At 40.4% G+C, this 24877-nt stretch overlaps 2 protein-coding genes across 5 annotated transcripts in view; both read right to left on the reverse strand.

The window, feature by feature from the left end:
* The window catches only part of crtc3 (CREB regulated transcription coactivator 3), a 36303-nt gene extending 27736 nt beyond the window's left edge, over positions 1–8567 (reverse strand). For all 4 annotated transcript variants that reach the window (XM_051075499.1, XM_051075494.1, XM_051075493.1 and 1 more), the window contains exons 1-3: positions 7258–8567; positions 3210–3320; positions 1202–1333 (exon numbers count right to left, since the gene is read on the reverse strand). In XM_051075499.1, the coding sequence (XP_050931456.1) occupies positions 1202–1333; positions 3210–3320; positions 7258–7389 (375 nt within the window). In that variant the 5' untranslated portion in view covers positions 7390–8567. The remainder of the gene's footprint in view (positions 1–1201; positions 1334–3209; positions 3321–7257) is intronic.
* Positions 8568–10107: 1540 nt separating this feature from the next.
* iqgap1 (IQ motif containing GTPase activating protein 1) overlaps positions 10108–24877 on the reverse strand; it is a 41385-nt gene continuing 26615 nt past the window's right edge. Inside the window, 24 exon segments of the mRNA XM_018692785.2 lie at positions 10108–11894; positions 11998–12106; positions 12454–12576; positions 13368–13534; positions 13634–13843; positions 14514–14601; positions 14704–14839; positions 15115–15217; positions 15369–15501; positions 15729–15961; positions 16629–16713; positions 16844–16984; positions 17523–17747; positions 17845–18008; positions 18214–18578; positions 18686–18755; positions 19068–19139; positions 19220–19303; positions 19420–19590; positions 19674–19816; positions 20218–20305; positions 20307–20386; positions 20487–20577; positions 24585–24748. Of these exon segments, the coding sequence (XP_018548301.1) occupies positions 11781–11894; positions 11998–12106; positions 12454–12576; positions 13368–13534; positions 13634–13843; positions 14514–14601; positions 14704–14839; positions 15115–15217; positions 15369–15501; positions 15729–15961; positions 16629–16713; positions 16844–16984; positions 17523–17747; positions 17845–18008; positions 18214–18578; positions 18686–18755; positions 19068–19139; positions 19220–19303; positions 19420–19590; positions 19674–19816; positions 20218–20305; positions 20307–20386; positions 20487–20577; positions 24585–24748 (3359 nt within the window). The 3' untranslated portion in view covers positions 10108–11780.

Below are 24877 nucleotides of genomic sequence, written 5' to 3' on the forward strand. Positions count from 1 at the left end.
CATGCTGATGGATCAGTGGGCTAAGTCGTGTTTCATGTAAATGCGACATATTGGGTGTGAATCCAGATCAGGAAATTTAATCCATGTCCTGCATCTCTTTACAACGAACTATGTAGTGTAGCAGCACTCTAGTGTGCTCAGATCACAAATGTGGTGCATTTAGTGTCTCTGTTAGCTCGACAGTTCTCATGATCATTTACAAGAAGTAATCACTTTTGATTCTTTATAATCAATGGTCATGTATACAACAGAGACCTTCTTTCCTTCATTTCCAATCCAATACATTATGATTCACAAGTTGCTTGTATCAACTTATTTTGAGGCGCAGCTCTAATTTCAAGACAAAATTTGAAGTGGCACTTTAATCCCGTTTCATTCTCACAACAGTTAAACAAGGCTGCTCATCATTCTGGGTCTTAATTCAACCACTGTTTTATGTGTCTCTGTTCTCTTCAGCATGAGATGCCTATTCTCTGTGATGATTTATGAAACACACACACCACTTGTAATTGCTGATTGGTGACAACATTCATGGTGATTAGTTTTGCACTGTAAATGGGAGCAGTTTATGTAACACAATTGGGCTTATGAAATCTTACAAAGCCAGAATTATATGACAAGAAACCATGGAAATTGTAACCAAAATGTGGCGGAAAAAGACAGATTTTTCTGCTCTTACTCATTTCAACTCTGAGGAGACTCTGCAAAAATCGATTTTGAAGGGGTACAGCTGACACTCACTCCTCTGTTCCTTGCTCTCGAGTATTATAACCATTCCAACAATTAGACCCTTCTGCAGCTTCCTCATAGAATCAGATCTGCTGTTACACTTCTATGCAAATTACACACATGCATACACAACCTGAGCATGATTCAGAGTATGTTGAGAATCTCCTATTGTCAATGTCCATTAAGCAGAAGTAAAGTGCACTCTCTTTGCGTCACATATCGAATTAACATAATGACTAACTCTGTTCCTGAAGCTACAAAACAGCTGCCTACACTGGTAAGTGCCGTCACACTTAAAACCACACCATTAAAACAAACCACCATTTAAAAAACAACAATAAAGACAAACCACCTGGATGCCACAACACCCAGTTCCACATCATCGATCAACCTCTCATGCTGACGACATCTGCATCACATGGAAATATGTTTGTGTTTGGTCTCCTACTGTCAGTATTCAGGTTAGGAAGGATATCTGCCGGCCGTGCTTGTCGATGGGTCGGCGATGGGGAGAGTTGATGCGGTTGCGGTCCCTGTGGACCCTCTCAACCAGACCATGGTGCCGTGTCCCCCTGACTGAGTCTAATCCTGACGGGAAGCCACCCTGAGAAAGAGACAGGAAGAGTGTTTTCACAGCAGACATATTAATGCTGCAGCTTCCTACAGGCTGGCAGGAAGAGAAGATGGCGAGCATTTGAATGAGATACTCGAATTTTGTTCATTTAGCAAAAAAATTAAAATAAAATAAAATAAAATCATCATCTGTACTGAATCTTAAGTCTTTGTCTTTTATAAACTGATGAGCCATTTTACTACACTTTATTGAAAGGTTATGCTGGTTCTTCAAACTCAAAGAACTACTGATTAACACTGCGGGCACAAAGATGAAGTTAAATGTAGTCTCTTTTGTTTAATAATGACACACAATGGTTCATTATAGCATTAAGGCAATTACTTGAAAAATACTTCCATCAAAAGTGCAAGGTTTTAATGTGTCATTTAGTGCATTATGGCAAAGAAAATGTACTCTCATGCCGATATATTAGTCAATTAAGTCTGAGTTTAGGATTCGAAACACCAAAACATAATCACTTAACATTTATTGCTAAACAATTATAAACTGAATTTTAAAAAAAACAAAAACAACTTTAGCTTTTATTCTAAGTTTAAAGACCCAGCCCTTTATCTCCCTGTTGGCAGCAAATGTGAGAGATTGCATGGTTCACACTTTGATTGCTGCTAATACAGTCAACAACATCTGAAACTGAATATATGATCCACATTTGAATGCTGATCATAACGGGCGCTGCTCATTGGTGAAGTCAGAGTCAGCTACATTAAGTACTCTGCATTCATTTAACTGAAGCTAACAAATGATTATCACCAAGTGGAATCTAGAAGCTATTTGGTTTGTTGAGTTTTGTTCCCAGAAGAGAAGGTGAATGGACTCAATAAGTGAGTGAGAGTTTCTTCCTCTATACAGGGATTGATTTCTGGAAATGCCCACTGTGCTGCAATTACTGCTCTACCTCAAAGGCCCATTCTCTCAAGTAACAAGGCCACTTTCACCTGGACCCTCTGTATCCCAGCAGAGCTCACTCCTTGGAGAGCTGACACAGATACAGGCTCAGTTAGATCACATACGGCACTGCACTGCTTGGAGGAGTATTGAGAATTACTGCACTGATCTCTTATTCCATCTTTTTTCCTCAGAAATTCATCTAAATTATTTAAGGCTCTCAGGAGAAGCTTGGTTGCACTTCTGAAGGTCCACTACAGCGTTTCGCTGTTTTTGTAGTTAAACTAGACAACATTAGAACTGGGGGTCAGAGTGGTCAGACATAATTAGCATTAAAAAAAAACCCTGAATGAGAACAAGACCTTCACTTTGATAGACGATAATCCCAAGGTAAGGAAGAGTTTTAAAGACAATATTCATGTGTAGTCTTACATCAAACCTCCTTTTGCTTTAAGGAAAGTATTTGAGTACATTCATACAAAAAAGGCCCACTAATTACAGCACCAGTACATCTACTGTATAAGGCCATGTTGAGACTGGCATTGGCACTGTATGAAAGAACTGCCGCCTCCTCAATCTGGCACTGATGCATTTATTTATTTAAGCCAGAAATGTTTCTGGTTCGAACACCAGAGAAAAAAGGCAAGACAACTTAAGAAAGGAGACATGGTAAATAAAATATATAAAATATGGTGCTCTGCATACACTCTAATGCAACTGGAATGAGCACTACTTCTGTTAAATCTACAGAGCTGGATTCTCGGACAGATATTATGCCTAGTCCTGGTGCATTTGAATTTTTTTTAAATTGTAAAAACTGCCTGAGACTAGGCTTAATAAACAGAAAATCAGTCCATAAAATCAGATGCTGCTGACTGTCTAAGAGAGGTGTTAATACATCTGTATGAATTTGTAGTTAGTTGCAGTGATGCTTTATATTTTGACTGTGATGAGATCCCACCTGAAATTCAGCGCTGGTGTTGCCGATCTGATTGACATTGGGCAGAGAGCCTCCATAGTACTGCACCCGTGGCTGAGACAAACGAAGCTGCTGGATTTTCTGAAACTGCACCTGTCAGTCAAAGGGGAACAAAAACAAACACACACCTGTCAGAGGTTAAGAATTCTGAACATGCCGTCTTGGTGTGTGATGAACACATAGTTCTGGATGAAATTTACGACTGGTGCCTATCAGAATTTTTCTTTCCCACCACTGACATTATTTCTTACATGGAGAAATAAAACCAGATATCAGCTCACTGGTTATTTTTTTTAGTTAGGGTTAGGCGATATGTTCAAAATTTCCAACTGGCCAAAAGGAATCCCACCTCCCAACATGCCATTTTCAGTACATGTAATCATGGAAGAGCTTGTTGCAAACAAAAGTACAAAATCACCTATTTGGGATTATTCTGGTTTTAAATCAGACACAGCCAGTGAGCTGAAAGACCTAAATGAAGCAACACCTGTCTGACAGTATTTGAAAAAGAGTCCAATGGCATTAGATGAAAGATGTCTCTGCTTGCAGTGTCCAAATCGACCTAGCCACTCACCAACGGCAGATATATTCATCATATCGCCCAACCCTACTTTATACTCATTCATATGTGACAAAGTTGTACCTGTGAATGTCTAAAATCTCCCTTGGGGACCACAAATTTTTCTGTGTATGCCTCTTCAAATCATCCACAACTTGATTGTACAACTTGGTCTGTATGCTAAACAACCCAATCAGTCACACACTCTTATTACTCTTACTCACAGGTTCAATTTGGGAAGTGAAAGGAACAAAGAAGTATTCTACAAAAGCATTCAAAAATTAGTTTCATTAAAACGAAGAAATATTTGTCATTATAGTAACACAAGGGGACACATTCTAGGAAACAGGCAGCTTGGCTTCCAAACCAGCAGCCTACCAAGAGATGCTACAACGATTACCTCGCAGAAAACAGAAGGCAGCTTGTTCTGCCAAGGGAAGGTAAACAGAGCCAATCATTGGCTGTGATCAGGAATAGGCAAATCACAGGGGCATTTCTTCCTTAGACTGCCGAAAGGGCAAAATTTGAATCTCAAAGGCCGACCTTATTCAATTTTATCAATAGATTAACAGAGAGCGGACAAAGATCTTTACAACAGACTGTGAATATGACTAGATATCTGGGACGGGTAAGGAGAATGTGACTAAAAATGTTATCCTTTGGTGAAACATTTGTCAGTTTATGTTTAGTAGAAATGGTGAAGGTTTACCTACATCCGCATCCTATTAATTTAGACAGTGGTGATTGCATTTATGTTATTTGCCAGCAACTTTCCCTGAACTAGATTCTGTCTCTTCATCATTTCAGTTAATCAACATCTATGGCCAGCTGACAGAAACAAGATATAATAGCAGTAGTTACAACAACATAAACAATACTTTCTTGTCCTGAAGGAAGCAAAAACAACCCAGACAGCCATGTTTTGGGTTCTTTCCCTTCATGCTGTATTTGAAAGCCATGGTGACATACTACTAAAATGTAGTCTTATCAAAAACTTCAGGACAGAGCATCTGTAATTCTGAACCTCCAAAGCTGCACCCAAACCCAGACAAGTGATTTAGTGAGGGCACACTTTGGGCAACCAAATATAAAATGTAGATTTAATTCTTAGTTAACTGTGGCCAATGGATGTCTGATTGCAGCTGTCTCTGCTAACCAAAACACGGTGATGCATAGGCAGACATATTTCAGACATTCCCATGAACAACTTGGATGTCCCATCAGTAACATTCAATGCTCAATCTGGGACAAATGAAAAAAATATGAAAACAAATAAATCCCCATTTAAACCTCTTACTCCAGTGTTGGTGATAGCCTTACATAACATCCAACATGCAGACTTTACACATTTATGATTTGCAAGGATGATAACTCCCTGCTGTACCATGGCCCACAGAAGGCTGGAGTCTATTTGCGTATTCAGGTACAATCTACAGTTCTTCAGAGCCCCTCAGGGGTTTTATATCCAGTCCTTTGGTCACTGGTGTTAAATGTTGAAGCAGCTACTTCTAATTCCAGCTTTTTGCTGGCAGTGTGTCCTGTGCACTGGCCAGCCTCAACCTCGCTGACTGGGCTTTTCTGTCTCACAGGGGTCACTGACAGTTCATACCTTATAGCAAACTTCATTCAGTGTTGCCTCAAAACCACATCCTCTTTGACTGGCCATTCAGGACTCTGCCTCTCAAAGAAAGAGCACATTGTGAACCAATGGAATGAGAATAACGTGAAAAGGGCCTTTATATCCCCCCAGGAGACACTATTTTTATTACTTGGAATGTGTACTGTATATACTCTAAACTTTCACGAGAGGCATGATCAAAGATCAAAGAAACAACAACCCCCTTAAAAAGCCATGCTGACAAAATCAGGACCTACGTGAAAGGAGGAAACAGCTATAACTGCAGATGAAGGTTCTCAATCATCCAGGTCACAGGATATCTAAAAGGATCCTTCAACAAGAGGTGACCAGATGTCAGATTAAAACAGCAAACCCAAGTGCTTTGACACAGTAACTGCGAGTCTGACCTAGGATCAGTAGAGCTTTGAGATATTAAGAACTCAAAAATCATTTTCAGTCCTGGACCCAAAAGTGATTTTTTTTTACAATGATATATAACACAGAAAAGCAGAAAATACTTACATTCAGGAAGCCAGGACAAGAGACTGCTTAATCATTTTTGTTTTTAAAATGACTAAAATAATTAATAAGTCAGCAAAATAGTTGCAATTATTTTTTCTGTTGAAAATCTACTTGATTTTATGCTTTTAATGTTTTGTTGAGTCAAGACAATTTTTTCCCAGAAGAATCAAAGACATGATTGATCAGGAAACCTGGGTTTTTCTGTTTTAGTGTGAAGCAGCACTGAAACAGTATTTGTATGCTGAACAGGTGGTCGGACAAAACAGGACACTGAAAATTTCACCTTGGACTCTGGGAACTTGTGATGGATGGTTTTTACTGTTTCCTTACTTTTTGAAAATTAAATGATGAATTTATTGATCTAAATAATGAATGAATAAAATCATCAAATTAATCAATATAACAACAACTGCAGTTCTACCTGTAAGTTATTATTGTTTTTTGTTTGTTTGTTTTTTTTTACGTTAAATGCTGCTGAGGAACCACATCTGAAATACACTTTTGTGAAAATAAATGTTAGCATTAACTGGTAATGTAAACGTAAAACACACGTACTGTGATTGTTGTGACTCATCATGCCTCAACATTTGAACGTGTCTCTCAAAATATCATAGGTCTGCAGGGAGTCACCTGAACACATATACTGCAAATGGACAACAGCAAATACAAGCACGCGTGTGTGACTGAAATACCCGAATTATAAAGTATCCTCTAGGGTTGGTGCCACTCTACCTTTGTGCAGTCTGTCCACAGAGCCAAGGCTGCATGGGGGGTGGTGGGAGGGTGAGTGCACATCGGTGTTTAACCCGTGGGAATTTTTTAAATACTATAAAATAACAAGGCATCCAGATCTTAATACGCAACACTGCTTCCTTTCGGTGTTCATAACAGCACTTTGGGCGGGTGGCGATAATATAAAATGTGCCACTTTCGCATTTCCTGTTTCATCACTAGTTGAAATTCAAAAACAGGTCTTGGGCGAATAATGTAAATTGTTGCACCAAAATGTGCAACATACTGTTCCCGATTTATTTTTGTTTTTTATTGCGATTAGAGGCTTTTGCATATGTTTGTGATAGCTTAACTGAGTGTTGTTTCTCTTTTAAATAAACTTAGCGACGTTACGTGGGCAGCAGACGGGGTTTGCCACTGCTGAATGAATGCATGAAGAGAAACAAGAAGTACTGGTTGAAAACCAGAAATCTCAGTCAGCAGATGGAGTCTGTCAGACAGGCATCAGACAGTTCACTCCAGCAACTGCAATGAACGCATTCCTGCAAAAAAGAATACAACTGATAAATGACAATTATTTGAAAATTACGTGTATTTACCCTTGAAACTGTGAGGTCTGTCATCAGCTGTTCAAAGGCCCGCGTCTCCTCTGCTTGCTTCTGGTTGTGCAGCGCTATCTTTTCGCTGAACTTTCTGGGGTTTGAGCCACCTGTGCCCGGGGAGCCGGACATTGTGCGGGCCGCAGTTTTTACAACTTCAGCTACTTGGTGGTTGGAAAAAAGTGGAAGACGGTGCTGGGAGTCTATTTTTCAAAGTCTCTCAGTGAGCGTTGCGGCGAACCCATCAGAGTTTTAAAAACATTGCACACATTACTCGTTGGCCAAAGTTAATTCAGAGACAGATCGGCTGGCCACAGTATCAGAGTTGTTATTGTGAGACGAGATAGTAGCTAACGTAGCTAAGCTAACGTTAAAGCTCCGGTTAATAAAAGTTGGCTTCTTATGCTTTGATAGCGGCGAATATAAAGCTTTGCAAATTATCTAAGCTTGAAAATTAACTTTAATAACTTTCTGGACGAAATGCGTGTTGATTAACAGAAGTTATCGTCACCATATAACTTCATATTGACACACTTCCAGCGAACCACTTGTTTGAATCTAACGTTGACAGAACGTTAGCTGTCATTGCTAACATAACGCTGGAGGTGAACGGAGAGCAGAGTAACAGCTGCAGCTAGCCCAGTTAGCTAAGCTGCTGTCAGTGCCATCTTCAACAATGATGACAAACGCACTTTACCAACTTGAGGACACTTGGCATCAGTTAACACCTAACAGACTTACATTAAAAGCGATTTGTGCTAAAAGATTTAACCCCAGTGTTGGAGAAAGTTGTTAGCCTCGTTAGCTAAAATCTCGCTATTGACATTAGCACAGCTCAGAGCAGTTGGGCAAAGGTTTTCTCGGTAAATTGTACTTCAACAAGTGTCCGCTCGGTCTTGTCCGGACTTAACTGAATTTCGAGTTTATGCAGTCCACAAAAATGAGGAGCAAACAACCTCCAAAAAAGCCACAAATATTCACATGTGATGCAGGCGCATAATCCACAATTTCACTCTTTAACTGATAACACAGCGCTTCGGAGTCGACTCTTGTGTTAATCCACGGACAGCAGAAAGACCTCAGACAAACTCCAGCCCGACGGTTCCATGAAGATAAACAAACACCGCCGGCAGAAAAGATTGTGTCTTCGTCGCTGATAAACCCGAGTTCTTCTGAGAAATTGCTACTGATGTTTTCGGTTTACTAACCGTCGGCTGACAGGCTACTAACAGCAACTCAATCCCGCTGGTTCGTTATCCTCATACTACTGCGAGAAAAACATTACCTCGTTTAAGACCGTCAATACCCGTCAATGTCCACTAGGCGGCGACAAAGTTACTACATGATTATGGCTCTCTGTGGGATTATTATTAGCGCTGTCTCTGCAAGGTTAATCAGGGTTTCTGCAATGTTCACAAAATTAAATTAAAGGCTTTTTAATACCAAAATAGAATAGTCAATACCTAACTTACAATATTCCCGAGAAAATACAGTGTTCTGTTCACAAACCTTGAGCTGTATTTAACAATAATTCCTAAGAATATAATTAATCAGTCAACATGACCTGGACCTGTGTATGGACAACTGAACAGGCCCACAGGGCACAGGGCCACGGCAGATAACACTGTATGAAGTCATGTTTGAAAGTCACACAGGGGTCTCACTACTGTAGAGAAAGAAAGCAGGGCCCATCATCTCATAATCCATCCATGCCTTGTGTCAGAAAAGGGATGGATGGGTTAACATATTAAAAAATTAAATAGTGAATTTGCTGTTTTTTTTTTTTTTTTTAAATCAAAGGCTCTATGTCCACTGTCTCCTGACAGCCAAAAGTTTCAACTAATGTTATCGTCTATGGCAGAAAAAAACATTCAAGACCTTGGGATTCAGTTCCCTTTTTGAGGGAACTGAATTCATGTTATCACCAGCCTTTTCCAATGCAATTGCACCCCATACCATGCCAGGGTCGCCACACTGCTCAGTGACACTAATATACATGAAACACTGAAGCAAGATCCCACCTCTGGATTCAAGAAAAAGGCTGCATCTAACCAAGTCTTGTTGCCTTTGACTAAACTCTTGTATAACCATGACCTGGATGACACTGTTAATACTAGGAAGCAGCAATTAGTTATTTCAATAGACAGCACATTAATCACAGATCACAGAGTCAGCTCAGTGTATTTAATAAATGTACAAAGTTATTATTAAAAAATATGATATATATATATAAATATATATATATATAAATATATATATATTATGATTTATTTTATAGGAGATTATAAGAACCCACTCATGCAGTACTAGACATTTTTTTATTTACTGTAGTTCAGTTACTGTACTGGAGCAACTATCTTTGTATATTTATATAATATCAGATGTACTGTCAACCTGCACACAGTGAGGGACAAAGTATCCAGATTTAAAAAGTAGCAATACCACAATGTAAAAATACTCCATTAAACATTTGCATTGTTTTATCAGCAGCTATCAAAAGTATGGCCCCTATGAGTGTTATATTTGATTAATATTACTGATGCATTAACATGTAATCATTATTTTAATGTAGCTGGTCATGTGGGAGTTGATTTTAACTGCTTTATATACTGATACTGATACTGATGCATCATTTTACAAAGTAATCAGATGTTTTTAATGTAAAATCTTGTATAACTATAGTTGTTAAATACAAGTAAAATATTACCTCCTGAAATGTGGTGCAGTAGAAATATGAAGTAGTATAAAATGGAAAGTCTAAAGTTAAGTAAATTCCTTGTTTCAGTGTACTCTCTTACAATTCACCACTTCCTATCAGATTAGGGAAAGAAAAAAAAAACATGCAAAACGTGCATCTGTAACGCTTTATTCTAAAACAGGTAAAATACACTTGATGGACTGTGAATGAGAGCAAATAATGTACAGAGAGCTTGGTCTCCTCCATTTCAAAGGACAGTGTTGACCTCTGATCAAGGTAACTTCACATGAGACAGAAAATCAACATCTGGTTCGAGAAGTCTGTGTCGAATCTCAATTTAAAGCCTCTTGAAATAATAACTCTGATCCAGTATAGTGATTTCTCCTCGACCAACAAGTCTAGTTACTGTAATACTGCACATCCTCAAGCTCACTCACATGATCTGTCTTAGGTTTTGCTACAGTATAATGTAACCTGACAACATATAAAATATAAATAAGGGCAACTTCGTCAAATTATTTTCAACAAGACATGATAAAAATCTCATTGTCAAGCTTACACTTCTAGAGCTCATTGTGTTTTGTGTTTTACAGATTAACAGACATGATGTTATGTTTGCTAAACTGATTTTGTAAGGTAACAATAATCTGTGTTTCAGTTATACAAGATAAGCAGCCCTTAAGAGATATAAAAAATATAATTTCCAGTAAGTCGTCTGAGAAAGGCAAGTGGCCAAGCACATCTGTGTGCTAAAGCAGGAGTGCCAAGTTTCTTCTGCTGCTGAGCATCAGAGCTAAAAGCAGAAATGTGCTGCAGGTCAGTTCTGCACATCATAAGTCATGGCCAGCTCAGCCCAGTCCGAGACAAACCAACATCCTGACTTGTCGAGAAAGAAAAGGAAGAATACAGAGCCTATTACAGCCAGTGCAGACTGGGTCTGAGTGGCATACTGGGAATTTGTCACATTAATGCAAATAAATTTTAATTCAAAAGTTGTTTATATTAAAAAAACATCAAGTTTTGACAGCTCAATATGAGCATGGTAATTCTTTTCAAATACCATGTCTGATGCCATGTTCTCTTTGCATAGATATCAGAATACTTGTGTGTGCATTTAGGTTGAGTTGAGGTGGGTCAAATCCAAATGAAGAGACAGGAAGGAGATGAATCACACCAACATCCATTGTTTTCAAAAGTAAAATTATTTTTTTCCCCCTGAAACTCTTTAAGGTTGCCTTTCCAATTTGTCTCAAGCAGTGACACAAAATCAAACACAAAAATGTTCCTTGAGGGGACAGAATCATTGAGTCCGAGACCAGGTCAGGACTTGTAAAATTCTGTCTCATGTACTACAGCCCTGCTGAAAAGTACGCTAGCGCTTCGGTGTTGGCAGAGGAGATGTTATCAGGCCGTTATCGATCAGGTGAGCACATAAAAACTAACAGCTAAGAAAGACATAAACTGTGATCTCTTTACATAAAACATACATTTTTATAATTAATCAAAGCCCATGCACAAGATATTCATAATATTTAAAGCAAAACATACATATCTTAAACCTCTGACCTAGCTGCAGTTACAGACAATAGAGACAGTAAGAAAACTCCACTCGCTCGAACCACACGATGGAGTGTTCCATTCAGAATAAAGCACAAATGGTGATCCACATAATAAAAAATAATGCACATAAATTTGCATAGGCACATAAGAGAAGTGCAGTAGGGAATGTGTAGGAAAGCCAGGATGGTTTAGGTCAGGGCTTTCAGCAACCCTTAAAGTGGGTTTTGTGGTTTAAATCAGTGTCTGTTGCCCTTTTTTCCTTTCTCTATTTCCCATAAAACTTTTTGTTGAGCAGAAAAATGAGCAGGTTGACGTTGATGGTGGCTCTGTCGAAGAGCTTCATCACCGCCACGCCTTCATACTGCAGCTGGAGGAGATCCTGAGAGACAAACAGCAAACAGAAGAGATCAGCCACAATCACAACCACCCACCTCTGTAACAACGACTGTCTAAACTACTATAAAGAAGAACAGAAATGATACCTGATATTCTAACTGTAATGTCTCCAAGTGCACGCCCATGAACTTGGCCTTGACGTCAAACACCCCAACAGTCTCTGATGGTGAAATCTCAAAAATAACATTCTTGAACCTATAAAAACAGAAAACAAACAAAAAATTAATAAACTGAGCGAATATGCAAACAAGAAGCTGATCACTGAATGCTCTCTGGTTCTTAAATTGTCATGAATTCAACTAAAATGGCTGAGATGAAGTAAAGAAATTGAATGAATGACAATGACAGAAGTTTAAGATGAAGTTAGACATGTCATGTTTTGATATTCAATATTGTAAAAAATAAGAAATGTGAGCAGCCAATCCACAGTTTAATTTCATTACAGCAACCAGTACTACCAATGCTGTGTTATGGCCTACTGATGTTCATCAAAATACAAAGTTTTGACCAGTTTGTTTTGTATTAAAAGAAGCAGAACTCACTGGTTGGGCTGCAGATCCTCTATCGCTATCAGCACGCCCTTCTCATGGAGGCGGGAGGCAGTGTATTTCTGAGAAACCTGTTTACTCTTCTTGGCCTTGTTGTCACCTGGTTTCTTTGACAACCTGAGGAGAGTGAGAAAGACAAGTGTACAGTACAACATGATACCACCTCTCATCTTGCATCTCAGCACCGAGCATGGAGGGTCCTTGTAGTCTAACTGTTTCAAACCATCATTCACTCTATCCAGCTGGGCGGCAGCTGTATTTAGTTGTATTGTGCTTTCCTGAAGTAAAACAGTTCCCGATTAAACATCCAAATTAAAACTAGCAGGTGTCTGAGGATAAACACTGTGAGCCACCGCCTCTTACAAGTGACCTGGTTCTGATTTTTGCATGTGTGGCACCGTTCAGACATGAAAGGACGCAGAATGTGGTATTTTATGATCTGGTTTGGGTCTCATTCATACTGTATGTGGAAATCATTTAGAGAAGAGTCAGACATCTGTATGCACAGAGATATTCCATGATACTGTGGTTGATGCCTGCAGTTTTTTTACTCCTTTTTCTTTGTTTTCTGTTTTTCTGTCTCTCTCACTGCTCTAGTCAACCCTCCAGCCCAAGACCTGGGGTCTTAGCACTTAACCCAACCCCTGCTAATGCTCCAGACTGAAATATATTTAATTTTAAACAGGTTAAACTTCTGTCTGCAGTCTAATAATGAGTGCATGTGGTCTGTTTGGTGTTCTATATGGCTCATCTCTACAAGTGGATGTAAAGAGGCTGCCAGCAAAGACTAAAATCTGATCTGGAGTTAAATGTTTTGAGCTGCAGGTATGGGGTTAGTACAACAGTACCAGACACGGTGATAATTGCAAGTGCAAATGTGAGATGTTTTAAGATTAAAGGCCACTCACTTCCCCTTGCTGGCCAGGTTGTCCATGCACGTCTTGATATACTGATTGTATGAATCAATCTGCACGTTGTAAAAATTGGTCTTTGAATTCAGGGCAGCGTTAGTCTGTTGAAGTTTCACCAGCTCGGCTTTCCTGCGCTGGCGATACCGTCTCTGATTTCTGATGTCCTGTAATAAGCACAAAAAAACCACATCACATTTAAACAAAACACTACAAAATACTGTTGTTTTATCTGCTTGTCCGCAGATAATTTGTGCGATTTTTACCTTGGCTATGTCGTTGATGAGGTCCTGATAGCGGTTCTCAGGGTGGACCTTCCCCAGCTCTGCCAGCCTCTGCAGGTTGCTCTTGATCTTGTCCTTCTTCCCCTGCAGCGTCAGGCTGTCATCCACCACTGGTTTGACCTGCTTCATCTTCTCTGGAGTCTTGGCGTCTCGGATGGCCCTCCTCTGCATGGCACGCTGGTACTCTGCTTCCTGTCATCCAGAGAAAAAAGACTGATAAGTGTTACAGCACCTCTATAGAAAGAGCTGTAATCTAATGAGATGAAATGTTACATTTTTGTTGGGAAAAGCTTAAGCATTATTTCCTGTATTTTAAAGTCATTTGGTGTCATTATGAGGTTTAATTTCCCCAGTGTTAGTGTCACAGTTGGAAGGAAATTTCTGATATCCTTTCAAATGTAACTAAAATTAATTGTAACATCACCAATACATATATGCATGATCTATTATGATACTTTGGTGTATTAACTGTAAGTGAATGGTGACTAATGACAGCAGTAATATTGTCTGGTATCATTAGTTCTAATGTTGTTTTAAAATTTCCCATTTCCCATTAAGCTTGTTTCTTGTGTTGGAAAGAGGATGTTGCCAAAGAGGTGGGTCAATTCCACGAGCACTTCACTATCTACAAAATAAAGTCAGCCTTGGCTTTTAGGTCTGTTTGAAAAGGAAGTTCCTGTTTTGTTTCATTAGTCAATCCAGTAGTTTTCCACTCAGATGAAATGTGCATGATGTGGACATAACTAGAAACTGACTGTATTCTTTGAGATTCTGGTTTGTTTACAGTAAACATTGATTCAAGCTATTGATGTTCACTGTCTAGTTGTTTTTAATCAGCAGTGTACTGTATCCCATTTCTGACCTGTTCTGGACTGGCTGTTGAGTCCAGGATCTCAGTTAGAGTCTCCCCAGGCTGAAACCGGATTACATCCACAATGAGCCTCTTGGTGCTGGAAAGAGACAAAAACGCAGAGATATAAGAAACCAAAGCAAAAGAAATCTGACAAGAACCATATGAGCCTGCTTTCTTAGCTCTGAATGACTGGACTTACTTGAGCAGGAGAGTCTTGGCATCCATCTCAGCATTGGCCTCACCAGGGACATCAAATTTGTTAGTGAGTGTGAGTGAAACCTCAGTCTTCCCCATCAGCTCTTTGTTTGGGTCATCAGGAGGAAGAGGATTTTCACCTAAGTGTTGCACAGAGGAAAGGATCAGATCATAATATATTGGGAATTTATCTTTATAGATTTGACCATTAACTAACTATCTACCTATCTGAGTATTTTATAGTCTCGTGTGATCAAAATATTCCACCCAGGAATAGGATTATGAAAACAAAGAGGTACCACAAGAAGTCATATTCCCACACCCTTTAATTCTTGCATGGCTCATGTTATTGACACTATTTGTTTGACTGCAACCACAGTGACTAAGAGAACCTTTCTGGCGTCACTCCACTCACCGATGAGGGACTCTACAGTGGGAACCTCTCCCAGGTCCTCCAGCAGCTCATGGATGGGGTCATTGTGCTCTGGAGCGATGGCGTCCTGATGGTCCAGCAGCAGCTATCAGGACAGAAAAAGCAAGTCAGCATATCATCATATAAGACAAAACATCTCACCATCACAAAAAGGAAAAAAAAACATTAAAATATTAATATAAGTACTGACATATCTGGGTATGTGCAAACGTGAGTGAGGCAGAATTCAAACTCACTGTATGAGTGTTGATGATCTCTCCGATTGAGATGTAGATGACAGGTTTGGTGACGTTGACTAAGTCGGAATACTGATCCACATTGAACTTATCTTCAAGTGAGGGAACGTCACACGCTGCCAGGAAGAAACGCCTGTGATGGAAGATGGGAGAATAAAAAGTCAGATGAGCCAAGAAAAATAGACCTTTAGGCAACAAAGACAACAAAAGAGGAAACGGAAGAGAAACTGAAGCGAAACTGGAAAATTATTAACATCATCCTCAAGTAACTGAATGCCTTTTGAAAAGTTTCCACTGCCCCTGCACCAAACTTCCAGTTACATCTGCTTTATATTTCTTTAACAATAAACATCCCCAGACCTGAATTTCTGATATGATGCGCTGAGATATTCATTGATGGGATTGAGGTGGGCGTTGTCCCCCAGAAACATCTTGTTGGAGGCAGCGTGCTGCAGCATCTTGGCGACAGAGCCCAGGTTTCGTCGCTGTTCGGTGGTCAGCTGGCCACCCGCTGACACCTCAATGATGTCAAAGGCATCAGGCGCCACAATGGCCGGGTTCATGTAACGGTAATACAAGAGGTTCCCCACAATCTGAGAAGTCAAAATCAAATGACTCAGTCAGTTAAAAAGATTTTTCATGCTTTATGAGCTCTTTGTATGGGATGGAAAAAATATTATGCAATATTAATTAGGAAAAATGTTTTAACTTGGGTTTGTTGTTATACAAAAAAAGAGCTAAAAATTACATCTGTGTTGGCATCTTTGCATTTCAGGACCATGAAGATTGATTAGGAGTGAAGTGAGTTAAGATTGAAGATTTAAAAGATGCTACTGCAAAATGAGGGCAAGTTACTGAAGATGAAAGACGTAGCTTGTGCAGCAAGAGGAGGAGAGCCAGGAGAGTGAGGCGTGGCTCACCATCATCAGCAGACAGAGAGGAGGAGGAGGAGGACACCCCTAACCCGGAAAGAGAGGCTGGAGCTGGTTGGCAAAGGTGGAAAGAACAGAGCAACAGCAGAAAAATGAAAAAGAGGAAAAGAAATGTATAAAACACAGGGAAGCAGAAGGTGAGAAGAAAGGCAACAGAACAGATCAATGGGGGTGCAAGAGAAAAGAAGCGATGCTTGGTCAAAGGTTTACCCAGTTTTCAACATTATTTTCTATCATAGTGTGAATGTAAGCTGTCTATCTCTGTGGAGAAGGATGTGGCAATCAAAGTTAGTGACTAATATTAAGCCTACAAATTAGAAAAGCAAACCTTGAGCAGCTCATCCTCCGTAGCATCTGGGAACTTCTCATGGAGGGTGTCCTTGAGCACCTTGGAGATGAACCGCATCCCGTATCTGACAGACAAAACCCACAGACAGCGTGAGACATATGAGCTTGGGCAGGGGAAAACAACAATAATTGTTGGTTTGAACCAGCTGACTCAGAGTCTGTTAAAATGAGTGATTTTGTTAGCGAGCAACTTACGGAATCTTATCCACCGAGACAACGATAGCAGACAGGAATTTGTCAGTGATTGTCTTCATGTTCTTGATGGAGGCTTCCAGTCTCGTCCTCACCTCCTCGTGGGCCATGGCCTGCTCTGGAGTCACGTCATAAGGCAGCTTACTGTTGACAACATGACAGAGGAAGAAAGAGGAGAGAGAGTGGAAAAAGACAGAGAAAAGGAGGAACTATTAATGATGATCATAACCTCTGAAGCCTTTTTGCTTCACTGGTGAACAGTGCTGTATCTGTAGGCACAAAAACCTTCTGCTAATAAGCAAAATATTTTGGAAAATTCAGAGGACTTCTTACAAATGCACTGGCCTCTACAATGCACTATGTGATCATAAAACTAGAGTAGCGCTGTAGTAAAAGGACTTGATATGAATAATCTTGATACATTGAACATGAGGGGTTTGATGGGATCTGGTTTTACTGGTTCTTTTACTCTGTCTAAGCATAATAATAAAAATAATAATAATAATAATAATAAGTACCTCTCATTTTCTTTTATAATGATTTGTGACATACAAATATGTCTTATTTATATTTGGTAAGAAAGATTTAATTGTCCTAAAAGAGGTTACCCCTCTCTTGACTTACTGTTTTTGCTTAACTCTAACAGTACTGTAGTCACACAAGCACAAGAGGGCAACCTCACCTGGCCTCTCCGGTCTGTGTTTCCATCTGGTTGACCCAGCCCTTGTAGATGTCTACTGGGTCGGTTTTGATGTTTAGCGTTTTGTCATCCATGATCTCTTTGACAACAGGTGCCAGGATCTGCCGCAGAGCATTCTGTCCCCGCGCACCTCGGTGGAAACTCACCACCATCTTGATGACCGTAGGGTTTCCGGTGACGATCTCCTTCATCTGGTCCACTTTGGACCTGCAGATAGTTGTCAAATGGTAATGTTTAGGCCTCATCTGATTAAAAACTGGTCATAAAGACATATTATTGTTGAATATGTTTCACTGATTCTCACTTGATCTCCTCCTGCAAGGCAGTTTTGAAGAGCTTGAGGAGCAGGTACTCCTCTCTCTGGTTGGAGGCATAATTATACAGGGTGAAGATTACAGAGTCCATAAACTTTGTGGATTTATTCTGTGGCATTTGGAAGATCAGCTTGGCCAGATATGTGGGGTTGGTCTGAAAGGAAGCAAAAATTTGGTTAAATATTATTAGAGAGGTGGTGACTGTCAAGACAGCTGTAGCCGTGAGCATCTTAAACTTTATCATTCTAAGCATTGTGCTTTCTAACAACATGATCTGCAGTAAAATATAACTTGTTTTCCCCAAAAGAGAGATCCTGATTAAAACAGACACAGGGAAAAGCAATGTGCTTTATCGTTACCTGTAACAGGTAAAATAGATACTGGTAGGCTTCCAGTTTGACCCTCTTCTCCTTGCTGAGAGCCTTCAGGCCTCCCCTCTGCTTGTTCATCATCATCATGTCGGACAGCTGGCCCTTGTTCTTCTTGGTCAGCTTCTTGCTGTGGGACACCACCTCCTGCAGTGTGATCTTGTTCTTCACCAGCAGGCCGATTTTGATGTCCATCAGGTTCAAGTCATTCTCCAGCTGCTGGTTGGAGCGGATGTTGGTGACCACCTCCTCACGGAGCCGCATCAGCTCCAGCTCCTCCTGAAAGTCCTGGTCACTGTGGTCCAGCAGGTGGACGAACTTCCTCACCACCGCCATCGGAGGATCCTCAGCACTGACTGCGTGTGGAAAGATCGGAGAGACAGGAAAGTCAAGCAACAGTTAGATTCAGACAACAACAAAAAAAAGACTAAATTTGTTTGATCACAGTCCAGGTTGTACTTACTCAGTGTCTTGTAGTCATCCCTGGCCTTGTTGGCTCTAATGAAGGCCTGAATCTTTACCACATCATTGATCTGCAATATAAAACAGTAATCACTTGGCTGATCAATAGTCCTTGTTATAGACAGTAGCACAGGAATCCACAGTGAGTCAGAGTGGAAATGACTTCACACATGTCAGAGTGTTAAATGAGCCATCTGCCTCTCCGAGCCCCAGAGGATCCAGAGTAAATGTCAGCGGATGTGTCAGGGGAAATTTATGTCAAGGCAACATGATTTAAAGCTTTCATTAAGTGAAAAGCAATTTGTTTACTTTAAACACAATTTTTTGTGACAGTAAATTTACGATGCTTTATCATAACAAGGTTTTAGGCTACCAAGACTCACATGATCTTGGAAGTACTTTAGACGATCCTTATACTTCTTACGAGCTTGATGCATCCGAACCATGGACTGGATCTGAGAAAGACAAAAACAAATCGTTTAATGTTAACTGTATTTAGAATTCCAATAACATACAGATTGCAAAATTATTTTACCTTGACAGCCTCTTCTGTGTGGTCTTTCAAATACTGCTTGCGGTCTTTGAACTTCTTCCTCTGCTTGTAGCCTTTCCAGTGGGCCTTAGAAAAAAAATACAAATTGCAAATCAGTGAGCTACAACAGTGTAATAAGTCCTTGTCTTCAGATGTTTCCATGTATAACCTCTACATGGTGACTGTATACAGGTGTATCTTACCTGTATGCATGTAACAGCTGGGTCTTGGGACTTCAGGAAGTTCATCCGCTCCTTTAGGCCATTCCTCACCAGGTAACCACGACAACGAGCTTGCAGTTTGGTAATTAGAGTCTCATTGGCCAGCCACAGCTGCTCCCGATTGTAGGCTGTGGTTACCCCAGAAACCACAGACTGATGGAGGGAATAAAACAACCAGTTTAATGCGGCGTTAAAAACTTACAACCCTGCAGTGCTCAGCTGGAAGAGTAGCCCACCTGGATATCTTCCTTGTTGAGCTGGATGTTATTCTGCAGGAAGCCCTCTGGCTCCACCCAGGTGCCCTCTTTGGTCTTAAGGTTGTAGTAATAATTGTGTCCTCCCTTCACCCAGTGTTTCACCCAGTCACTGCCATTATCACCTGGACATACCACATTTGACAGGATGCAAGTGAACAAGGTGAAAGCACAACTTGGCCACTAATTACCAAGAAGCATCATCCCTCCATAGGTTGTAAAATGATTTTTAATTATAATCATAATTTAAATATTGGGAGATTTTCAGTTTTTTTTTTTCTGGTAGTTATATATGAAAAAGTAGGTCAGTGCATTTTATAAGCAGACTCACAGTCTAGGGAGCAACTACAACTTAAAATATGAAATCCAGACAGCAAATTCCAATCTCCTAATTCAGGCAATCAGTGTCACTCTAAAAACACTGGAAAACACTCAAAAGTTGCACCATTCCCCCAAGTTTTATCAAAACTGACTCTTCAGATGATGTCAACTACTAAGCTGCCCTTTCCCTTATCCACCGTCTCACCTTCTTTATTCTTCTCATCTTTAATTTTGGTGAGGTCGTCCTGGTAGGTCTGGGCACACTCTGAGGTGACACCATACAGACCCTGCTCCAGGGTTACGCAGAGCAGCCAGGGTCTGAGCTGCATCGCCAGTGTCCACCGCCTCATTGATGGCCTGGATGGACTGAGCGACTGCAGACACAAACACAAGTATCAGCCGTCAGTCCTCTTTACATTCTCCTGACATATGCCAAAAAAAGAAAGAGATACAAAAGTGGGTGTGTATTCTTACACTGTATGGCTTCCTGTGTGTCCTGGTTAGCCCTCAGAATAGCATCCTGAATCTCATCCAGCCACAGCACAGCAGAGGGGTCCTGGGTCTCCTGGTGGGACAACAACAAACATGTTGAGTAACAAACACAGAAAGTACAACAGAACTTAATAACACAACAGTACAACTTCTTATATTTAGTATTAGTATATCTATAGTATTTCATTTTTGTTGTTGTTGTTGTTTTACTTTTTTACAAAGAGGTCACTAATAAACTGCAACTGAGAGTACTGTATATTTATATATGTATATCGCTGTGGCTGGCTAAAATAAAAATGGCCAGATATTCAACACGACCAATAGTATTAAATAGTATTATATATAGTAATAGTATTACCACTATTTTTGTGCTTGTAAATAAGGTCAGTTAAAGAACAAATATACATCTCTCTTATCTCATGTTGATTCTTCAAATACAATTTTTTTTTAATCAATAGCAGGGAGTTTCACAAATTCTCCCTGAGAATATTTGTTTGTTTGTTCTTGTTTGTTTTGGGTAAAGATAAAAAAAAGAAAGAAACTACAACACATTAGACTGGAGGAGTGGAACGATTAAGTCCTCGGCACTATTTATTCAGTACATATTCATTCCTGTGGGTTGAACATGTCCACACCTGTTATTCAAATTACAACATCTTTTATAGTTGTATTGTATTGTAGTTTATTTTTCTGCTATCTCTAATCTCTCAACTGTGAGTGAGAAGCTTGTTGTCTTAGGCAATGAACTGTTTCATAGCTGCTGGTTGGGCCATTTCATAGGAACAGAAAAATACACTAAAATACACAGATCTAAAAATAGAAAATGTACTGTAGTGCTGAAGTGTATCAGAATGGATTTTCCCCTTCATGTTACTTTATTTCATTTGTTCAACATACAGACCAAACAAATACCTCAATAAAGAATTCAACACTCTACTATCATGACTGTTGTGTTGCATAACTGCATCCAGATGGCGCACTCTGCCTCTGCATTAAGTGTGAGGCAGCTGGCTGCTACTTGCTGCAGCTGCTTTCTAGAGCCCGGTAAAACAGGCAACTCGTATGGTTTCAGCCCTCCCCCTCTGTGCATCCCGCCCCCTCTTGTCATGCTTCAGAGTAGATGAGAGGAGGTGTGTGTCTGTGAGAAAGAGGCGGGCGGGTAAGACTGATACCTGATCTTGAAGATTTCTTATGCAAGGGGAGGAGAGGGAGGGGGCTGGCTGCTAACATCTGCAGCAGCATGCACCAGGACTCAGAGGGGCCCTGTCTTTATAGTAAACAAAGCCGTACCTGGGCGAGCAATGATTAGTGTTTGTATGTTTGCACTTGGCGCTTTAATTGGTATTCGTGGGTAATGAGTCACTGCAGCTGGCGGGTGGCGCTAGACAGGGTGTGGTGCCAGAGAGAGCTGGGGACTGGAGGAGGACTTGGGTGTAACTTGGTGCAGTTCATCACAGGTTACAAGCACATCATGGAAATAGAGGAAGTGAAAGCTGAGGGGATTGGGTAGTTTAGAATTCATTTTTCTAAACTTGCCTTTTGCACAACTCTTTTTTTTTTTTAACTTCCTTAGAAATGATGAAACATGTATTCATTCATGTGTCTTTTTAGGCTCATGAAAGTGGGAAACTTGAAAATACGCATACAGAACAAAGCACAGAGCTAGACTGAAACTTAGACAGTCCCAGCTGTGATTGTTGCAGCTACAAAGTCAAGTGATAACCATCTGAAGAGGCATAGTAGGCTATATTCAGCTTGTTAGTCAGTAGAGTCTGGGCAGGACTTCCTGCTGTTTATCTAGGCACAGCCCTCAGCCCACAGTCAAAGCCAACTTCTGCCTGACTGTCTTTCTGACTAACTCTTCTAATACTGCAGAGTTAATGAAGCGGCACCCAAAGAGCCAGTCACAAATTGAACCACAGGCAAAAACAGAAGCTTTGTCATTGACCTCAGATCACCTGAGAACAGCCCTCATACAGCCTGACAGCATCTTAACTATGTGGATTATTCTCCTCAGTCATTCTCACCTCGTCTGAGCCACCGGCGGCTGTCTGATCTGTCTGTCTCAGCTGGGGAATACCTCTGCCATTGACCCTTCCGACAGGAAGCTAGCACTGCTCTAATCACTTCCTCTGTCTTTAGCTCATCACCTAAAGCCACAGATCCAGCAGCCAACGACCAGTGGCTGGTGCCTGTGCCCATGGGTCTAGCTCATTTAATATAATGGTCAGCTTTCTGTCCTTTTATGGAAGCAAATGACTGAGGCCCAGCTTGTTATTTCCTATGCCTGTGAAATCGGCAGGAAAATAGTTTGCTTTTTTTCCTATCCATTTTCCCCCTGTTTTGAAAGTGTGACAAATTCCTGCCTGACGTATTCTGGGGTTTAGATGTAACTGATGATGTTGACATTTAACAGAGTGGGTAGTGGCCAAGTATTTAAAAGTCTCATGTTGGTAAGAGACTTCCTTTATCTGTATTTACACAGGATAAAAACAGACTCTGTACTAAAATGGATGCACTGAGAACTGTTCTATTTGCAGACTTTGTCCTAAAGAAATCATGAGGGAACATCAAACTCTGTAGTTTAGAGTAATAAGAATTTCCAGGGTATGTTTAGTGACATCCACGTCCTCTGCAAAACAACCCAAATATGGTGTCACGTCTGTGACATCAAATATGCAAATACGCTGCACAGACACACACATTCAAGAACCATGTTCATCAGCTTGCTTCACTCAAGTAATGATAACACAGGCAAATGAGTCAGAGAGAGCACGATGCTGATGACCCGCTTTCCAGAAACACTGCCTCTGTGCCAACATGGCCCTTTTATGGATTCAAGGGATGCATGTGTGTAACCGAGGGCTGCTTATGATAAGAGGAAAGATGGGTCAGGCCTCAGAAAGCTTAAGAGAGGGAAGGAAAGGAGGCACAGACAAACATACATGAACCATAAAGACAGACATACAAGACAGGAAGCGAGTGGGAGAAAAGATGATCACACCATGACATCAGCAGACTGGTGGAGTCAGACGGAGCTCAGAGGCCTGAGTCATATGAAGCCATCTGCAACCACGATGGGTCTGAGATCCCCCTGAGCCATGACCACGCATTCACAATAATACAGCTATTTAACATTTGTGCATTACACAAGCTAAACACATGAAATTTTGCATTTTGTTTTTGAACTTTTGGGGCTTAAATGTGATGTAATAAAATCCCATGGCCAGAACTGAATGAATGACTGGTTGCTTCTCAAAAAGTACAAAGGTTTGAGTTTTTTTCTGTGCTGTTTTTGACAGAAAACTGATCAGTTCCCCTTCTGATATAGCATGTGATTAATTTCGTGCTTAGATCAGCGCTGACAAGCCTTGTCATATCAGCATCATGCCATTAAGGATTTTTTTTTCAATATCAATATATAATCAAAATAAAGCAAAAACTTGGACTGGAATTTTAAAAAAGGTGCCAATAATACCATTTGGGGGCAAAAATTATTAATTTAAGGATTAGAATTACTAATTCGTAATACGTACTGATTGTGATTTAAATTTCAAAAACTGCCCTAAAGCACAAGCAGAAATCTAAGCTTGTGTCCAGAGGCTTGCTACTGTACTATACCAAAAACTGTACCTCAGAGAGCTGCACGTTTGGCCCCTCGGGATTCGTTTAAGCAGACAACACTTCAAATAACTGCAACTTGAGTACCTTCAATCATTACAATGCTTATATGTATCAGTAACAGTAATATTGTTTGTGACCGTGACAACTTTCAACTTTATGCGCTGCAATGAAAAGCCTCTGTCAGAAGTCTGTAGGTAACTGTATCCAGGCACTGTTTGCATGAGGTGTTTGCATAATGCTCGCCTGAATACTAGATATACGTGAAAAAGCAAATCACAAAAGAAGAGACCAGGACACCAACACAGTAACTGGAGCAGACTAAATTCTCATCCAAGCCTCACACCTGTCCATAAGTCATAACCATTACATCTATATCCTACATTCACTTTTCTACGAAGCTCTTTGAAAGTAGAATACTTTTCCCAGAAGCCTGTGTGTGTTGTGACTGTGTCTTACATGGGCCTTCTCTCTGCGGGCCTCCAGCAGTTTATCATGGTAGTGCTGTGCCACAGATGGATCCACATCTGTGAGCTTGGCCGAGGGGTTCTGGAGCATGGCCAGCGTCTTCATGGGATCCCCTTCATCCAGGGCCTCATTGATCAGTCCAATGGCAGCGATACCTGCATATGTAAACAGAGGTATACACAGACCAGTTAAACTCAGGATTTATGATCACACTTTAATATGGGAGGATGAGCAGGAAGATAGAAAAGGGAAGGGCGATTAGAATGTCAGTTAAGGTGTGGCAT

The sequence above is a fragment of the Lates calcarifer genome, linkage group LG2 (assembly GCF_001640805.2).
Source record: "Lates calcarifer isolate ASB-BC8 linkage group LG2, TLL_Latcal_v3, whole genome shotgun sequence".
NCBI lineage: Eukaryota > Metazoa > Chordata > Actinopteri > Centropomidae > Lates > Lates calcarifer.